The sequence below is a fragment of the Grampus griseus genome (genome assembly GCF_964374135.1).
Source record: "Grampus griseus genome assembly, chromosome: 14".
Taxonomy (NCBI): Eukaryota; Metazoa; Chordata; class Mammalia; order Artiodactyla; family Delphinidae; genus Grampus; species Grampus griseus.
The window spans coordinates 1,886,544-1,905,281 of record NC_139008.1 but is presented as its reverse complement, the minus strand read 5'-3'; the positions used below and the strand labels follow the sequence as shown (position 1 = coordinate 1,905,281).

General features: G+C 49.3%; 1 protein-coding gene across 3 annotated transcripts in view; it reads left to right on the top strand.

The window, feature by feature from the left end:
* GNA12 (G protein subunit alpha 12) overlaps positions 1–17,743 on the top strand; it is a 116,736-nt gene extending 98,993 nt beyond the window's left edge. The window contains exons 3-5 of one of the 3 annotated variants that reach the window (XR_014297661.1): positions 9,270–9,320; positions 10,396–11,366; positions 12,335–17,743. Coding sequence is in view for 1 of the 3 variants with exons in the window: in XM_082669518.1 (XP_082525644.1) it covers positions 9,270–9,320; positions 10,396–10,965 (621 nt within the window). In the remaining 2 variants the exon portion in view is untranslated. Of the gene's footprint in view, positions 1–9,269; positions 9,321–10,395 lie in introns of all 3 variants that reach the window. The other 2 variants (XR_014297662.1, XM_082669518.1) reach the window with 2 other exon arrangements.
* Positions 17,744–18,738: the final 995 nt, after the last annotated feature.

The following is an 18,738-nucleotide window of genomic DNA, read 5'->3' as shown; positions in this document are numbered from 1 at the left end:
AAACTTATAAGTTTCATTAGGTCCCATTTGTTTAGTTTTGTTTTTATTTCCATTTCTCTAGGAGGTGGGTCAAGAAGGATCTTGCTGTGATTTATGTCATAGAGTGTTCTGCCTATGTTTTCCTCTAAGAGTGTTATAGTGTCTGGCCTTACATTTAGGTCTTTAATCCATTTAGAGTTTATTTTTGTGTATGGTGTTAAGGAGTGTTCTCATTTCATTCTTTTCCATGTAGCTGTCCAATTTGCCAACAACACTTACTGAAGAGGCTGTCTTTTCTCCACTGTATATTCTTGCCTCCGTTATCAAAAATAAGGTGACCATATGGGCGTGGGTTTATCCCTGGGCTTTCTATCCTGTTCCATTGATCTGTAATTCTGTTCTTGTGCCAGTGCCATACTGTCTTGATTACTGTAGCTTTGTAGTATAGTCTGAAGTCTTGGAGCCTGATTCCTTCAGCTCCATTTTTCTTAAGATCGCTTTGGCTATTCTGGGTCGTTTGTGTTTCTATACAAATTGTGAAAATTTTTGTTCTAGTTCTGTGAAAAATGCCATTGGTAGTTTGATAGGGATTGCATTGAATCTGTAGATTGTTTTGGGTAGTATAGGGTAGTTTGATAGGGATTGCATTGAATCTGTAGATTGCTTTGGGTAGTATAGTCATTTTCACAATGTTGATTCTTCCAATCCAAGAACATGGTATATCTCTCCATCTGTCTGTATCGTCTTTAATTTCTTTCATCAGTGTCTTATAGTTTTCTGCAAACAGGTCTTTTGTCTCCTTAGGTAGGTTTATTCCTAGGTATTTTTTTCTTTTTGTTGCAGTGGTAAGTGGAAGTGTTTCCTTAATTTCTCTTTCAGATTTTTCATCAGTGTGTAGGAATGCAAGAGATTTCTGTGCATTAATTTTGTATCCTGTTACTTTACCATATTCATTGATTAGCTCTAGTAGTTTTCTGGTAGCATCTTTAGGATTCTCTATATATAGTATCATGTCATCTGCAAACAGTGACAGCTTTACTTCCTTTTTTCTGATTTGGATTCCTTTTATTTCTTTTTCTTCTCTGATTGCTGTGGCTAAAACTTCCAAAACTGTGTTGAATAATAGTGGTGAGAGTGGGCAACCTTGTCTTGTTCCTAATCTTAGAGGAAATGGTTTCAGTTTTTCACCATTGAGAACGATGTTGGTGGTGGGTTTGTCATATATGGCCTTTATTATATTGAGGTAAGTTCCCCCTATGCCTACTTTCTGGAGGATTTTTATCATAAATGGGTGTTGAATTTTGTCGGAAGCTTTTTCTGCATCTATTGAGATGATCATATGGTTTTTCTCCTTCAATTTGTTAATATGGTTTATCACATTGATTGATTTGTGTGTATTGAAGAATCCTTGCATTCCTGGGATAAACCCCACTTGATCATGGTGTTTGATCCTTTTAATGTGCTGTTGGATTCAGTTTGCTAGTATTTTGTTGAGGATTTTTGCATCTATGTTCAGCAGTGATATTGGCCTGTAGTCTTCTTTCTTTGTGACATCTTTGTCTGGTTTTGGTATCAGGGTGATGGTGGCCTCGTAGAATGAGTTTGGGAGTGTTCCTCCCTCTGTTCTTTTTTGGAAGAGTTTGAGAAGGATAGGTGTTAGCTCTCCTCTAAATGTTTGATAGAATTTGCCTGTGAAGCCATCTGGTCCTGGGCTTTTGTTTGTTGGAAGATTTTTAATCACAGTTTCCATTTCAGTGCTTGTGATTGGTCTGTTTATATTTTCTATTTCTTCCTGGTTTGGTCTTGGAAGGTTGTGCTTTTCTAAGAATTTGCCCATTTCTTCCAAGTTGTACATTTTATTGGCATATAGTTGCTTGTAGTAATCTCTCATGATCCTTTGTATTTCTGCAGTGTCAGTTGTTACTTCTCCTTTTTCATTTCTAATTCTATTGATTTGAGTCTTCTCCCTGTTTTTTCTTGACGAGCCTGGCTAATGGTTTATGAATTTTGTTTATCTTCTCAAAGAACCAGCTTGTAGTTTTATTGATCTTTGCTATTGTTTCCTTCATTTCTTTTTCATTTATTTCTGATCTGATCTTTATGATTGCTTTCTTTCCGCTAACTTCGGGGGTTTTTTGTTCTTCTTTCTCTAATTGCTTTAGATGTAAGGTTAGGTTGTTTATTTGAGGTGTTTCTTGTTTCTTGAGGTAGGCTTTTATTGCTATAAACTTCCCTCTTAGAACTACTTTTGCTGCATCCCATAGGTTTTGGATCATTGTGTTTTCATTGTCATTTGTTCCTAGATATTTTTTGATTTCTTCAGTGATCTCTTAGTTATTTTGTAGTGTATTGTTTAGCCTCCATGTGTTTGTATTTTTTACAGATTTTTTTCCTGTAATTGTTATCTAGTCTCATAGTGTTGTGGTCGGAAAAGATACTCGTTATGATTTCAATTTTCTTAAATTTACCAAGGCTTGATTTGTGACCCAAGATATGATCTATCCTGCAGAATGTTCCATGAACACTTGAGAAGAAAGGGTATTCTATTGTTTTTGGATGGAATGTCCTATAAATATCAATTAAGTCCATCTTGTTTAATGTATCATTTAAAGCTTGTGTTTCCTTATTTATTTTCATTTTGGATGATCTGTCCTTTGGTGAAAGTGGGGTGTCCCACTACTATGTCTCCTGCTATGATTGTGTTACTGTCGATTTCCCCTTTTATGGCTGTTAGCATTTGCCTTATGTATTGAGGTGTTCCTATGTTGGGTGCATAAATATTTACAATTGTTATATCTTCTTCTTGGATTGATCCCTTGATCATTATGTAGTGTCCTTCTTTGTCTCCTGTAATAGTCTTTATTTTAAAGTCTATTTTGTCTGATATGAGAATTGCTACTCCAGCTTTCTTTTGATTTCCATTTGCATGGAATATCTTTTTCCATCCCCTCACTTTCAGTCTGTACGTGTCCCTAGGTCTGAAGTGGGTCTCTTTTAGACAGCATATATATGGGCCTTGTATTTGTATCCATTCAGCCAGCCTATGTCTTTTGGTTGGAGCATTTAATCCATTTACATTTAAGGTGGTTATTGATATGTATGTTCCTATTACCATTTTCTTAATTGTTTTGGGTTTGTTATTATAGGTCTTTTCCTTCTCTTGTGTTTCCTGCCTAGAGAAGTTCCTTTAGCATTTGTTGTAAAGCTGGTTTGGTGGTGGTGAATTCTCTTATCTTTTGCTTGTCTGTAAAGGTTTTAATTTCTCCATCGAATCTGAATGAGATCCTTGCTGGGTAGAGTAATCTTGCCTGTAGGTTTTTCTCTTTCATCACTTTAAATATGTCCTGCCACTCCCTTCTGGCTTGCAGAGTTTCTGCTGAAAGATCAGCTTTTAACCTTATGGGGATTCCCTTGTATGTTATGTGTTGTTTTTCCCTTGCTGCTTTTAATATTTTTTCTTTATATTTAATTTTTGATAGTTTGATTAATATGTGTCTTGGCGTGTTTCTCCTTGGATTTATCCTGTATGGGACCCTCTGGACTTGAGTACTTCTTTTCCCATATTAAGGAAGTTTTCAACTATAATCTCTTCCAATATTTTCTCAGTCCCTTTCTTTTTCTCTTCTTCTTCTGGGACCCCTATAATTCGAATGTTGGTGCGTTTAATGTCCCAGAGGTCTCTTGAGACTGTCCTCAATTCTTCTCGTTCTTTTTTCTTTATTCTGCTCTGTGGTAGTTATTTCTACTATTTTATCTTCCAGGTCACTTATCCGTTCTTCTGCCTCAGTTATTCTGCTATTGCTTCCTTCTAGAGAATTTTTAATTTCATTTATTGTGTTGTTCATCATTGTTTGTTTGCTGTTTAGTTCTTCTAGGTCCTTGTTAAACGTTTCTTGTATTTTCTCCATTCTATTTTCAAGATTTTGGATCTTTACTATCATTATTCTGAATTCTTTTTCAGGTAGACTGCCTATTTCCTCTTCATTTGTTAGGTCTGGTGGGTTTTTACCTTGCTCCTTCATCTGCTGTGTGTTTCTCTGTCTTCTCATTTTGCTTATCCTACTGTGTTTGGGGTCTCCTTTTTGCAGGCTGCAGGTTCGTAGTTCCCATTATCTTTGGTGTCTGCACCCAGTGGCTAAGGTTGGTTCAGTGGGTTGTGTAGGCTTCCTGGTGGATGGGGACTGGTGCCTGTGTTCTGGTGGATGAGGCTGGATCTGGTCTTTCTGGTGGGCAGGACCACGTCCGGTGGTGTGTTTTGGGGTGTCTGTGACCTTATTATGATTTTAGGCCGCCTCTCTGCTAATGGGTGGGGTTGTGTTCCTGTCTTGCTAGTTGTTTGGCATAGGGTGTCCAGCACTGTAGCTTGCTGGTCATGAGTGGAGCTGGGGCTTAGCGTTGAGACGGAGATCTCTGGGAGAGCTTTCACTGTTCGATATTACGTGGAGTCAGGAGGTCTCTGGTGGACCAATATCCTGAACTCGACCCTCCCACCTCAGAGGCACAAGCCTGACAGCCGGCTGGAGCACCAAGACCCTGTCAGCCACATGGCTCAGAAGAAAAGGGAGGAAAGAAAGAAAGGAAATAATAAAATAAAGTTATTAAAATAAAAAATTATTTAAAAGGAAAAAATTAAAAAGTAATAAAAAAAGAGAAAGAAGAGAGCAACCAAACGAAGAAACAAATCCACCAATGATAACAAGCGCTAAAAACTATACAAAAGAAAAAAGAAAAAAAAAACGGACAGACAGAACCGTAGGACAAATGGTAAAGGCAAAGCTATATAGACAAAATCACACAAAGAAGCATACACATAGACACTCACAAAAAGAGAAAAAGGAAAAAAAAAATATATATATATATATATATATATATCTTCTGGGAAGTCTGAGGTCTTCTGCCTGCATTCAGTAGGTGTTCTGTAGGAGTTGTTCCACATGTAGATGTATTTCTGATGTATCTGTGGGGAGGAAGGTGATGTCCGCATCTTACTCCTCCACCATCTTGAAGGTCTGTCCTCTAAAGTATTTTTAAAAGTTCTCTATTCAAACAGGTTGTTGGGTTAGCATCTCTATTAAATGGAAATTAAATCATAAATTCAATATTTATTAAGTGATGGAAATGAAAATCTGACATTAGAGTAGTCTGTTGTTTCTAATATACAGCAGTTTTGAGGTTTGTCTCCTGATTTGCTGCGTCTGAGCGACTGAACTAAATTTTCGAATCCCCGTGCTCACATTGACAAGCCCTGTGTTAGAATTTTACAATTACTTCCGCTGAGTCCAGGAACACAGGAACCGCTCATGTGTAGACAGATACAGGACTAGGAACTGGAAAGCTGCCTGTCCCCAGGTGGACGTTAGTGTTTGTTTCCTCTGTAACCACTCGCTGGCCCTTGCTTGCTTCCTGCCTCCACCTTTGCATCTCGGACTAACCCACGCCCACCTCTGTCCTCTCTCCATCCCCTGCGGGTCCTCTGCCAGTGATTCTTGACCTGGACGGGCTCTCTTTCATGCACACAGCTCCCCTGTGACACTGACAGAACGGACCAGAATTCAACCAAGTATGGGAGACTGGATCGATTACTGGCAGAGAAAGAGATGTGACCAGAGTGGGCTTGCTCAGCGCTGCAAGAGCTGAGTCTCTGTCCTCAGGCCTAAATGGGCTGAATGGGTGCCTGAGGCCGACGTGCGACGGAGGAGCGGCTTCAGTATTGCAGGGGCTGTCACGGAGGGTGGGGTGGGTGTGCAGGAGGGTCTGTCTGATGGTGCCGGACAGAAAGAAGCCTTGAATATGGAGCCCTGAGTGTGCATGACCTCTGCTAGAGCTGTGGGTGATAGGAGCGTCCAGTGAAGATTTGGTGAAGAACAGAGTCCATTTGCCAAAAAGAGGATTCTCTTCGCTGGTGCTATGAGCCTGGCCCCTGCACACGTCCCTCATGTCACGCTCGGCGTCTGTGCCTAGCACAACTGCACGGGCCCCAGATAAACCTTCTGCTACTTCTTGAAACAGCCCCGTCTTCACCCACGAGGCCCCACCTCAGCCATCCATCCGGAGCTAACAAGGGTCAGTGCTTTGCCGGGAGCGTTGGGTCGGGAGGGCGGGCTGATGTCAAGTCTGTGTTTGGTGGCCTCTGAGCTAATGAATTGTTGTGTTTTGTCTAATCCATGAATCCATGTTTTTAGTAATCTTAAGTGATACAGATTTTTCAAACCAAGCAGGATTGTAAAAAGCCCGTTTTCCATTTACTCCTTTTTGTTAGACCACGTTGCCCCAGTAGCTGTCAGAAGACTCTGGGATCATGTCGCCTCTTTCTACCAAGGTGCTATCTTAGTGCATTCAGGCTGTGGTAACAAAAATACCACAGACTAAACAACAAGCGTTTATTTCTCACAGTTCTGGAGGCTGGACGTCCATGACACAGGCAGATTCAGTGTCGGGTGGCGGCCCGCTTCCGGGTTCATAGACAGCGTCTTCTCGCTGTGTCCTCACGTGGCAGAGGCAGGAGGGAGCCCTCTGGGGTCCCTCTGATACGGGCACTGATCCCATCGTGAGGACTCCCTCTTCATGACCTCAGCATCCCCAGAGGCCCCACCTCCTAACACCATCACACTGGGGAATAGGCTTCAGCATGTGAATGGGGGGCAGGGGGCACAGACATTCAGTCTGTAGCAAAGTCTGAGTGGTTAATCTCAGGTTAGCATCTCAGGTTCTGCCAGACACTATTCTCTGAAGACATGACCGCGTTCTCCTGGTGTTGAGGATAGATCAGAAGTGTGAACCTGGACCTTTAAATGAGCTGACGCTGTGGGGATCGTGAAGCCTATTGCTACATGTCCAGTGGAGTGACGTGCTCTCCAGTCTCTGACAATAAACCACAGTGACCTCGACCGCGGTTCCAACTCAGCCCAGCAGGATGGCGCGGCGCGCCCAGGTTATGGGCCAATTTCTGGTCTGAGCACGTTAGTTTCTCATCCCCTTCCTGCCAGCCCCGCGTTGGAGAGCAGAATGGTGTAGTCCTCTGCCTTACGGTTCAACAGCGGCTCTAACGTGGACCCGGTAGCTATTGTCTAGGTGAAGCAGGATTTCTCCCCTCTCCGATGTCATACATGATTCTTCCTGGAAAGAGTCAAGGCCACCAACCATGCAGAGCAGCAGAGTCACCAATAAGTCACCGCCTTTGAGGTTGTGAAACAAGCTGGTGAGATGATTAAACAGACCGTTCTGGTGGAGAAACAAACTGTAAAAGGTCCGTTTATGTTAGCATTTGGTGTGTTTTAAGGTCCATTGGTCCGACCCTGATTTCAAACGCAATCGTTGGAAATAAAGTCAAACTGGGGGAAAATGATTTCCTCCCCTTCTTAATAGTCTGTGTTTAGCTCATGCCTACTTGTGTCCTCGGGACACTTTGCAGGTCACGTCTGCGTGTCAAGGTTCGGCACTTGCACCCACGTCACGGTGCCTGCCACCGGGACGACTGTCATGCCGTGGTGACAGAACTTGGCCGGGGTATCTGCGTTGCCGTGACTTTTTGTGCCCAATCAGGCCAAGACCCCTGGCCGGGTGGTGGTGGGAGCGGGTGCTGGTCCCACTGTCTTTGTGCCTGGAGCCCCCGCCCGAGTCGGGCAGGAGGCTGGCTGTGGGCCACCCCCGCTGCCCCGCCTTCCTGGAAGGATGCACGGGGGACACGGGCAGTGCCTTGATTGTTCTTGAGCTCTCGTCGTGCCTCCGAGGGCCCCGAATGAGAGGCGGTGGGGGGTAAGAGAGATGGGAGCTTTGGGGAAGGAGTAGCCGTAAATCAGGTGAGTTGGCGTCCACTCCGGCAGCTCTTTGCCCACCAGCTGTTTCCTGTCCAGCCACGGGAGGAGGCAGGCTGTGCCAATCGGCAGGGCACGATCGGCAGCTGCGGGAAGGGGCACGACCTCCCGCCGCACTGAACCCAGCTTCCCCTCCACGGGGAGGAGCTGTGTGCGGGCTGGGGGCCGCCGCTGGAGGCGAGGTGTTCGTGCCGGCCCGGACCCCGGCCTCCCAGGGCAGAGTCGGCCTGTGCCCTGACGGCACGGGTGCCCAGGACGAAGGTCGTATCGCAAATCGTGGTCTGTGCTGTGACGCAGGGAAGGTGTGTTTCTGTTCCTTAAACAAAATGCTCTCTGCCGAATAACCCACAGCCCTCCATTTTAAAATGGGAAGGTTGATTCTTCACTGAAGGAAGCCCACCCGTCGGCTTCTTCCTTCAGGCCCGGAGGAGGCCCGTGGGGAGGGAGGAACAAGGGCTTGCCGCTCCTGCCTTTCCTCATCGTCTTCTACGAAGTCTCAGCTCAAGCTGCCACCTAGGACCTTCCAGATGATCTTCCTCCTTAAAAGCCCAGAGTGCCACCTCCTTGCCACCCTCCACTGTCGTGAGAACACGGGGCTGGCGTGGCTTCCCTGGGGGACTCTCCCAGCGTCCTCGCCAGTCCCTGTCTGAAGAGAGGCTCAGGGTGCAACCTTGCAGGAAGCCGTGTCCTCTGGGCACACGGGGTATAATCAACATCCCACTTTTTAAGGGGAGCTTTTGCCCGTTCACTTCCACTGCCTCTGTTCCCTCCATGTAATCGACATTGAAGGCCCTCTGAACGCTCCTTATGCCCCGTGAGTGCCGCCGCGTTGGGGGGGGTCAGTCCTCCGAGAACAGGACCGTGGGTGATTTTCAAGGTCACTCTGGCTATTGAACTGCCCTGGTTTGTATCGACGTTCAGTCCAGAGAACGTCCAGTGGGTAGAGAAAGACTGGTCATCCCAGCACGGAAATCCAGACCAAAGAGTCCCCTCGTTCGAGGCTGTAAATCAGGTCGTACAAATGTGTGACGTAATAATGGAATGTCAGGCCTGTTTCCAGAAACTGGTGCGTGTTTTGTCATGTGCCTCAAAGACGGTGGCTAGAGTGCCTTGGGCCAGCTGTCCAGGAGCGGAACCATTCACAGACACTTAATCTCACGGGCTAGCTCCCTGGTGGCATGGCCTGGAGCAGGCCAGTCTCCATATCTGGGAAGGAAGGGAGGCAGCACCCTGCCCATCACCAGGATCAAGCCGGGGTGCTTTGGAAAACACAGTCTGAATTTGAACCTTGGGATCAGAGCTAGAGAAATTGCATTTTTAAATTTTAATTGTGTTTTTAATTTAAAAAAATACATGTATGCTATTAGCCTTTTTACTTTGCCTTCCTGTTTACACAGAGGCAAAGTAGCAGTCATTTTACCAAATCAGGGTTCCTCAACCTAGACTGAGCTGTGACTCTTATTTCCTCCACGACAGGGTGAATCAGTGAAGTACTTCCTGGATAACTTGGACCGGATTGGCCAGCTGGTGAGTAAGACCCCCACCCCAGGAGTCTGTGATCCAGGATTAGAAAACATTTGTGTGGAGACCAAAGCAGCCCAAGCGGTGAGGGCTTTCGCCATCCTCATGAGCCATGTTTGTGGTGTCAGGTGACCGCAATGCCATTATTGCTCCTAAAGAATTAGCGATAATTCCTTAATATCAAGTCAGTTTTGAGACTTTCCCAGTTGTCTCGTTAGTGTTTTCTTGTGGCTGCTGCTTTATTTCGGTAGTTTGAATCAACATCCTATTATGGTCCATCCATTGCAACTGGTCCATGGCACTTAGACTTCTTTTATTCTTTAGGTTTCTCCTTCCGTCTTTTTCTTCCTTTCAGTTTATTTGTTGGAGTAATCGCATTATTTCTCCTGCGGGGTTTCTCGCGTCTCAGTTTTGCTCTTCCATCCCTGCAGTGTTGTTGAAGGTGTTTCTCTCCCCGCTCTGTGCCTCATGAATTGGTAGTTGGCGCTAGAGGCTTCAGCCCCGTTTGGATCTTTGGCAAGGATGATGCATGAGTGCTGGTGTGCAGTAATCACTGGAGGATTGTTAATAGTGCAGGATCAAAGTGGTTTGAGTGACCACAGTTGCCCGTGTGTTGCTAAAGACTTTAAGAGTTCTCCAAGAATAACATATTAAATATATTGCAGGCTAAATTTACATAGCGTTGCAAAACCTGAGTTAAATCAGTTCATAGTAAGGGTTTGGAATGCGTGTGCCCTAGAAGTTAGAAAAACAAAAAGGTAGCTATGGTGCAGGGAAAAAAAGATGGAAGTCTCCTGTGGAGAAGAAGGCCGATGAGGTTGCAGACTGGGGCCTCACAGTGAAGATTCTGATAACCCTTCCTCAGCCTGACGAGCCTTTGTTCATCTTGAAATGAGCTGTTTAGTTCCTTCACTTTTTGTTTCATGGTGAGTTTATATTTTTGTAATTGAAAGTTGCTTCTGGTATTTGGTTCAGCTTCTCTCAAAAGTCACTGTAACTCTCTTTCCTTCCACCCCATCTTTTTGTTCTTGTTTTCTCATGTTCTTCCTCTCCTGAATTTCTCCCTTATCCTATTTTACAGAATTACTTTCCTAGCAAGCAGGACATCCTGCTGGCGAGGAAGGCCACGAAGGGCATCGTGGAGCATGACTTTGTCATCAAAAAAATCCCTTTCAAGATGGTGGATGTGGGCGGCCAGCGGTCTCAGCGCCAGAAGTGGTTCCAGTGCTTTGATGGGATCACGTCGATCCTGTTCATGGTCTCGTCCAGTGAGTACGACCAGGTCCTCATGGAAGACAGGCGCACCAACCGCCTGGTGGAGTCCATGAACATCTTTGAGACCATCGTTAACAACAAGCTCTTCTTCAACGTCTCCATCATCCTGTTCCTCAACAAGATGGACCTCCTGGTGGAGAAAGTAAAGACTGTCAGCATCAAGAAGCACTTCCCAGACTTCAAGGGTGACCCCCACAGGCTGGAGGACGTCCAGCGCTACCTGGTCCAGTGTTTCGACCGGAAGAGACGGAATCGCAGTAAGCCACTCTTCCACCACTTCACCACCGCCATAGACACCGAGAACATCCGCTTTGTGTTTCACGCTGTGAAGGACACCATCCTGCAAGAGAACCTGAAGGATATTATGCTGCAGTGAAGGAGGACGCCCCTCACTCGTGTGGTCCTTCAGCAGCCTCGCCGGCCACAGGCCAGATCTCCCCGGTGCCCCGGAGCGGGTTTCCCGAATCTGTGCCCCCAACACCTGGCTCAGGGGTGCCGTGAGGCCCGCCACGCTCTAGGCCAAAGGACGCGACACTTCGATGTTAGCTACTGAATCCTGGGGACTAGTGAAACTACTGAAAATCCGGGCGATCACTTTGGTATTAATGTGTAATGCTTAATAACACAGCTTTCTTTCTTTTTACAGAAACTATTCCTTCTCTGACACAATGTAATCGAGGACTGCGTGTGTGTGCGCGCACACTCTGTCTTTAATGACAGAAACACGAAAACCGACATCTCTGCAGATGGCTTTTCTCTCTAACTCGAGAGTGCTTGGTGAGGAGTGTTGCCGGGGCAGGGGGGGGAGGGTGGTTTGTAGGAGGTGAAGCGTGGGCTGTCGCCACCACTTCCCCAAGGGAGCGTGCTGCCTTTTAAGTCTCTTGTGCCGATGTCCCGAGAGGCCCTGGCCCGGCCGTCAGATGAGAGGGTGGCAGTGAGAGCTGGCAGTGTGGACTTAAGGCCCCACAGCCTGCACTTTCTTCCCGCCCTGCCCCCTTCCCTCTGCACAGGGCAGTGCCCGCTGCCTCTGTGCCCACCCTCCCTGCCCCTCGGCAAAAACTTCAACCAGCTGGCCTTGCAGATGACTCTTCTGTCTTCTGAGTCGTCTCCGACGCTGCAGTCGGCTGCAGGGAGCCTTTCCTTCTTTGGAGGAAGTGGAGAGCTCCTTTCCTCTCAGGGGCTTCCGAGAGCTGGCGGCATTGCCAGCGGAGCCCTCGTTATTGCCCCCGGGCTCCGCGCTGCCTCCTGGTGGCCGAGAATTGAGGTTCTCATCACGGTCTCTTGCTTCTACTGACGTACACATGTAGCAGGAAAAGTGTTGGACGTGGTCTCCTCTGAGTGAAACTGCAGAGGCTGTGAATGTCGACGCGAGCTGGTCAATCTTACACTCAGTTAACTTGTCCGGTTACTCTGTCCAGGTGTCTTTCACTGTGTTTAAAAATACATTGCATTCCAAACTGGTCCCCACTGTGTATTACTCTACTCAAAAGTGTCTGGCGTGTTGAGGACCCTGCCTAGCATTTAAAAGAGAAAAAAGCTTCCTCTGTCAGTGGCACCAGAATGTTCCTGTGGTTGAGTAACCGTCCCCGGGCCCCATCCCCAGGCCACACTGTTCCCGGTCCTGCGTCCCTGGTGAGTGGCTTGCTTGCCTTCACCCAGCAGATAAACAGGGATCTTGTGGCAGATGCTGGCCCAGGAGGAAAGGGAGGAAAGAAACTGCTTCTGAGTCAGCCTTGTTATCACAGGGTTTTAATGAGGAGACGACATGAAATCCTGTCTCTCTGGGCGCTCGAGGCTTCCTGTCAATGTTAGCTGGGGTTTCGGCTTTTTTTTGGCTGGAGAAAAGTTGCTGTTTTTGTACTGCTTCCTGTGGCTCTTCATAAACTGAGAGGGCGAGCCCCGGGATCGGGGCCGATGACCGAGGCCGAAAGAAAAAAGAACATTCTCAACGGGCTGCGTCAGGGCGGCCCGAGACCCCGCCGTCGCTGCTCAGAGGACCTGTCCTGGGGCACGAGCGCTCCTCGCCCGCCGGGTTCCAGGTCTCGCACGTGTGTCGGGACCCACGCGCTTCCTCACCAGCCTGGCAGCGCTCCCTGTGGTCTGGCGGAGGGGGCGGTCGGCGTAGCCGGTGCAGGTGCCCGTCCGAACGTCTTGCTGGCGAGTGGGGTCAGCACGGTCAGCAAGCGCCGTTTGTCCTTTCAACTGTCTGACGCGGCTGCTGGTTTGCTTTCGGAGGTGGAAGCGAGTTGGTATAGACAGGGAAGCTGAGCGGACTGGGAAGCAGGGGGGATGGCCCGAGGGGGGCCCCTGCCTGGCCCAGAACTGACCCGCTCTCCCCGCTGCGGCCGGGCTCCCCTCTTCACGGTAAGCTGAGTGGACGGCTTAGTCCTGGCGAGGCGCCCGGCCCTCAATGCCATGATTGGTCGGCTTCCGAGAAGAAGATCGCTCTTTGCAAGGTCAACTGAAACCATTTACAGCCTTTCTACACATAGATTATAGTTACTTTTCTCTCCAAAACCTTAGGCTTTTCTATTTTTTTATTTTAATTTCACTGTTACCCTCGATTATTGTCTTTTTTTATTGAGATAGTTGTGCCTCATCTGTTATTACAAAAATGTAACAATAAACTTCCTCAAACTAAGATATTTTCCTCATAGTTATACTGTTTACACATAAGGACACATGTACGTTTTTTACTGAAATATTTTTTTAACCCTTCAGTTTGTAGAGAAATTGTTTTAAAGATATTGCATTGTAGCTTTGTAATTTATATAGAGAGTTCTCTAGACTCTTTATTCTTGTAATTTTTTTACTTCTTTGATAAAAATGAGTCAGGTTATTTCAACTCCAAGATCAGGAAATAATCTTGAAACAAGATTATTAGTTATGACTAACTAACTTGGGCATCCTGGGAACAGACACTAACTTGGTATCGTGAGTAAAGGCACCGTTAGGAGGAGAGCAGTCGGGGTGAACTGCTCACCACTTACACTTTGCACAGCATTTTAGCATTGGCAGGAGGGGCTGGTTTGATGATCTGACCACCTTCAGTCTCTGGATGTATCCTCAGTTTTCCTTTGCGTAATAGAAAATAACTCAGCATGTGCAGTCAACATTAATTTGACAGTCCCCAAAATTCAGAGCAGTTGGATAACTCCTAATGTTCCTTGAAGGTTCATTACTTGTCGATCACAGTTTTTATTTCCACGTGGGACACAGGAGCGCTGTCACTGAGTGGATGCCTCTAGAACACGACTTCAGGACAAGGAACGGGGCAAATACATGTAAAGACACGTGTGTGTGTGAAGGAGGGATCCTGCTGCCCTGAGACCTGGGGGCCCGAGGAGAGGACCTGGTGATGGACGTGGATGTGGCCAGAGACAGGAGGCTGGGGCAAGCCCAAGGGAAGGCAAGGGTGGGAACTCTTTTCTCCGCAACCCCGTGGGGTGACCGTCCCCATCACAAAACGAAGAAACCTCTGATGCAAGGTGCGAATGCCTCCCAGCCGACGGAGCTCGTGGCACTCAGGATTCTCTTGTAGAAAAGGCACGTATGTATTGTCCAGTGGCCATCACCCGGGTAGGCGTTGTGTGCGTCCACATGTGGGGAAGGCAGAACTGCCCCCCCCCCGCCCCCAGAGAAACTTGTACTCGTCATTATCCACGTGGCTGAGGGCTAAGGTCTTTGAGTTCCAGTTTCCCCATTTGTAAAAGTTGGATCAGATCACGATGCTCGGCTCTGGCGCCGCAGTCAGGTCACCTGAGGGGCTTTGCAAAGCCCTGGGCTGAGCCACCCAGAACCTGTGCAGTACAGCATCACGTGGACGCACTCCTGGTTTCCCAGGTGGTTGCTGTGCAGCCGGGGTCACAGGCCATGAAGCAGAGGACCATGGAGGACTCCCTCCAGGCCGCTGGAATTGTGGTCCACAACGTGCTGGCCCCCGAATCCTCCGCTTGCTGTGACCTACGACCTGCCTCAAGAAGAAAGTGATGCTGGCTTTTCTGTTGTGGTTTAAATGAAGAGCAGAAGTTCCCACTAAGCCTTCAGCAGCATGTCGGGTGGTCCTTTCAGGCCTGTTGACGCCACCTTCTCCGTAAGGTACATCAGATGCGCTCAGCAACCTCATTCCTCAGTGATGCCCGGAACTTTAGAGAGCTCTGCTTGAAGGAGAGGACGATCCGTTTTACAGTCTGCCTGGCGGTGCTAGGGAGAGGTGGGCCTTGCGTGTGGGATCCCTGCGTTTCACGGACTCGGCATTCGGGGCGGGCGCAGGCCCTGGTGCCAAGGTTGGTGCTGGGCCTGCAGCTGGCGGGGGGCTGAGAGCTCAGCCCCCCTGAGCAAGGGCTGCTTTTACTGACTGCATTTGTGAGGCACCTGCTGGGCCCTGAAGAGGGTGGTGGCGGGTCCCCAGAGGAAGGAGCTGCTTGGTTAAGGCGGCTCAGAGGCTGGCACTCGCTGTGTTGACAGCCCTTAACGGCAGGTGGCACGCGGTCCGTGCTGAGTTCAGGGAAGGGGAAGGCTCGCTGTGGGTGGAGGGGAGCCCCTGGGGCGTGGAAGGGCCACTCCGCTTCCTCGGTCCCGCTCTTGGTGTGTGGTTCCTACCTTCTGCTGGAGGAGGACTTCACGGCACGCGAGGCCCAGCTACTCGTGTGGGCCCGCCCTCTGCTGCCAGGTCCCGCCCTCCGGAACCTGCTGGAACTAGAGGCTGGGTGTTCACTGGCGCGCAGGATGGCACTGAAATAGGTGGTTTCGGTTTCCACACCATGTTGGCGCCTCTTCAGGTGAAAACCTACTTCAAAGCACAACAGGTTGCTACCTGCCAGAAGCACCCCCAGTGCCCGCCTCTCGCTGGATGGCATGGGATGCGCCACACCCAGAGTGGCTCCTCGGTGTGGACCACACACCTGCAGGGGTTCTGCTGACCCTGACGGTGGTCGTGAGCCCCTAGGAGAGCGGAGCGCTGCTCAGCGTGGGAACTTGCTACGCGAGCCTCCCGCCCCAGGTCACCGCAGGAAGGAGCGGGATGTTGCCAGCCTGAGTGAGTTCTCAAGCATCCTAGCGGGATGGATGTTCCCGGGAATCGGCGTCTGAGTACAGCAAGAGGTAGGAAATGGGGTGGAACTCAGAAACAGACCGTGAGATTCCTGCCCCAAACGTAGAACTCGTAGGGCAGCAGGCCCTCCCCGGCAGCCTGCGATTAGGGTGTGGAGTAGCTGAGAACAGGCAGGAACTGCTCTTGTGTCCCACCCGACCTATGACGCCTCCCTCCTCCTCAGATCCAGCGAGGACCTTGGCATGTCGCTGTGAGGTGCTTATTATAGGGACCTGAAGACTTGCTGTAAACGCGGCCCCGTGGCTTGCTTCACAGAGAAGCACACACCTGGCTCCCCCTGGAAACTGGGTTCTCCACTTCCAAGCTGGTTGTGAAGGTAGTGTTTTTATTCCGGAGGTTTTCTTTGTGTGTGTGTAACACAAACCACAGTGAAACACTAGAGCAGCTACTAGGGGTTCCTGGACCAGCCCACGTTTCCTCCCGGGCAGGCAGCCGGCACTCTGATTGCGCGGCCGGCAGGTGTCGATGGGGCTGAGCCGCGCGGGCTCACAGTCGTCCTGATCTGTCTGTTCCAGGCTTGTCATCGGGCGCCTTTTTATTAACACAGTTTATTTTGTGCTTTCAAAAGCCGAGTGATTCCCCCAAATGAACATCACCGCAGCTGTTCACAGTCAAGGTGGAGGCTCCCCGCGGGACCGCATTTCCCGGCAGCTTGCAGAGCCAGACCGCTCTGGTGGCCCAGGCGGTGTGGGCACTGGGGAGGGGTGGACCGCGCATTCCGCCTGGTGAGGCTGACCCGGAGTCCGGCCGAGAGAAGTCCAATGTAGGGGCAGCTGAGAGCATGACCCTTGTGAGTCGGGGGAAACAGGCCCTCCGCTGTGGGTTCTGCTGCTTCCCGGTGCTGGTCCAGGGGCCCAGCTCTTCAGCCGACTTCAGAATTTCTCCAGTCGGGAAGGAACTGAGAATGGGGTTCCGGGAGGCCCCACCCTGAGTGGCAACTGGCCAGGTGTGCTGCCGCAGCAGCCTGGGCGCTTTACGGCATCTCACGGGACTGCCACGCGCCTTGCAGCTGAACCCTCTGCCCTGGGGCCTTAGCCCCTCTGCTCAGGGCCCGGCCCCCGGGGACGCGCCCCGCGGCCTTGGGGGACGCAGGAGGTCTCCTCACCACCGTCTGTCCGGCTGTCTTCTAAAGAGGTCCGTGCCCACGCCGGGCAGAGAGCACTGTCACCTAGAAGACTCTGGAACTCAGGTCACAAACGTGGAACCAGCCTTGATCTGACAGTCGGGCTAACCAAGCCGGTTCTCTGTGGCTTCCCTCTTCACCCAAGCTTTCTGGACGAGCCCGGGCACCTTTTCCAGGTTCACTGGCAAACAGGTGGCCAGAGCTCTCACTGCGGAGTCTGTGGAAGCCGGGGCCAAGGCCTGTCCCAGGAGGGCTCACGGGCACCCAGTGAAACTTTCTGACCGTCATCTTAACTGTTAGATTCTCTAACAAGCCTGTTTATCAAGAAATTTAAAAGAGATCTCTATTGAGTCTGCCCATCTCTAGGATCTTAAAGCATTACCTTTTGACCTGTTAATGCAAATGGCAAAACATTCCAAGTGTCTTTTCCTTCAGTCCATTCGAAGCAGCTAAAATTGGCAGGCATGTTATTCTATGTTGACACGAGCGCAGCCAGGAAGTTCAGTGTTGTGTGCTCGGCCCCCTCCGCTCTGCCACGTCCTCAGCTCACCTCCTCAGTGCTGTGCTGTGGCCCCTGTAGGGCGTGGGGGACCCCGTGGCGGGGCAGGGCTGTGGGGATAATCTGCTGCGGCAGCGGCTGCAGAAACAGCTCTGAGCTCTCCCGGGCTCGCTCCACTCGGAAAGGAAGTTCAAGGGCCACAGCCGAGTGCTGGGTCACGGGCGCCGCCCCTGGGGTGTCACTGCAGCTCCACACCCCTCCACTCCCCCCCATAATGGCACCAACAGCGGGGACAGGCCTCGGTTTACAGATGCTGTGTTCCAGGTTAAGAGATACATGATGCAGCGTAAAAAGTGTATTGTATAGTTACGGGGGTTAGTTCAACATGTTTTGTATATACGACTTCTATGAATCTATTAAAACTTGCCGTAAATTACATTCTTCTGGTGTGTTGCGTCCCTGGCGCCCTGCGGCAGCCATGAGCGAGGCCCCCTGAACGGGGAGCATGTTACTGGGTCCCTGAGTGCGTGTTCATTGTTGTGTCTGCCAGCTTCCTGGGTGAAGCTCCACCCCTGGGGCGGGTGGCCAGGGCTCCAGTGGGCACCGGGCAGGAGAGGGGTGGGTGGGTGGTTAGAGCCTGGGGTCTGGGCCTCGGACTCTGCTCCCTCATCCCGTCCCCTCCCTGGCAGGGATCCCACGTACTCTCCAGTGTTTACTCAACCATAGGGTCAGGCATGTCTCAACGACGTCACAAGTACAGACTGCAGTCTGGATGAAATGCAAGAACACAGCTGAGTGACAACATCGAACCTCCAGGGTCACCGCAGAAGAAATGTTGTAGGTGATGTTAGTATAAGTAGAAGTAATGACACTCCCCCCAAAAAAAGAAAAAGTAGCCTTTTTGTTATGTCGCATCAAAAACATCAACCTTCACCCTGAGAAGCATGGATACAAGGAACAAGCATTTATGAAGTGAGCCAGTGCAGTGGATAAGGTTTTTTTTAAACTTTGGGCAGAGTGACTAGAGCAGAAGAGGTGTCTAGTGGATGTGTGTTGGGTGGACGTGTCGTGGATAAATAAAGACTCTCCCAGTCTGTCCACATCAACAAGGATCCGAGTCTCTGAGAGGAGGCCCTTCTAAGGAGGAGAACAGACCATTCCGTTTCTAGAAGGTGCACACACAGTGAAAGCGCTGGCCGCACTGCAAGTCGAGTCTAACGGGCACTGTGCATTCCAAGCAAGAAGGAACTACTTATTACATTCAAGTGATGAATTCTCTTGTTTTCAGTTAGACTTCTAGAATATCATCCTCTTCCCTCAGGATTCAGGTTTTGTAGCATTAATTTGGAGATTGAAAATGTAATCTGTAAGCATTAAAAAGTTGAATTACACAGAATTTATTCTGTACGTCGAA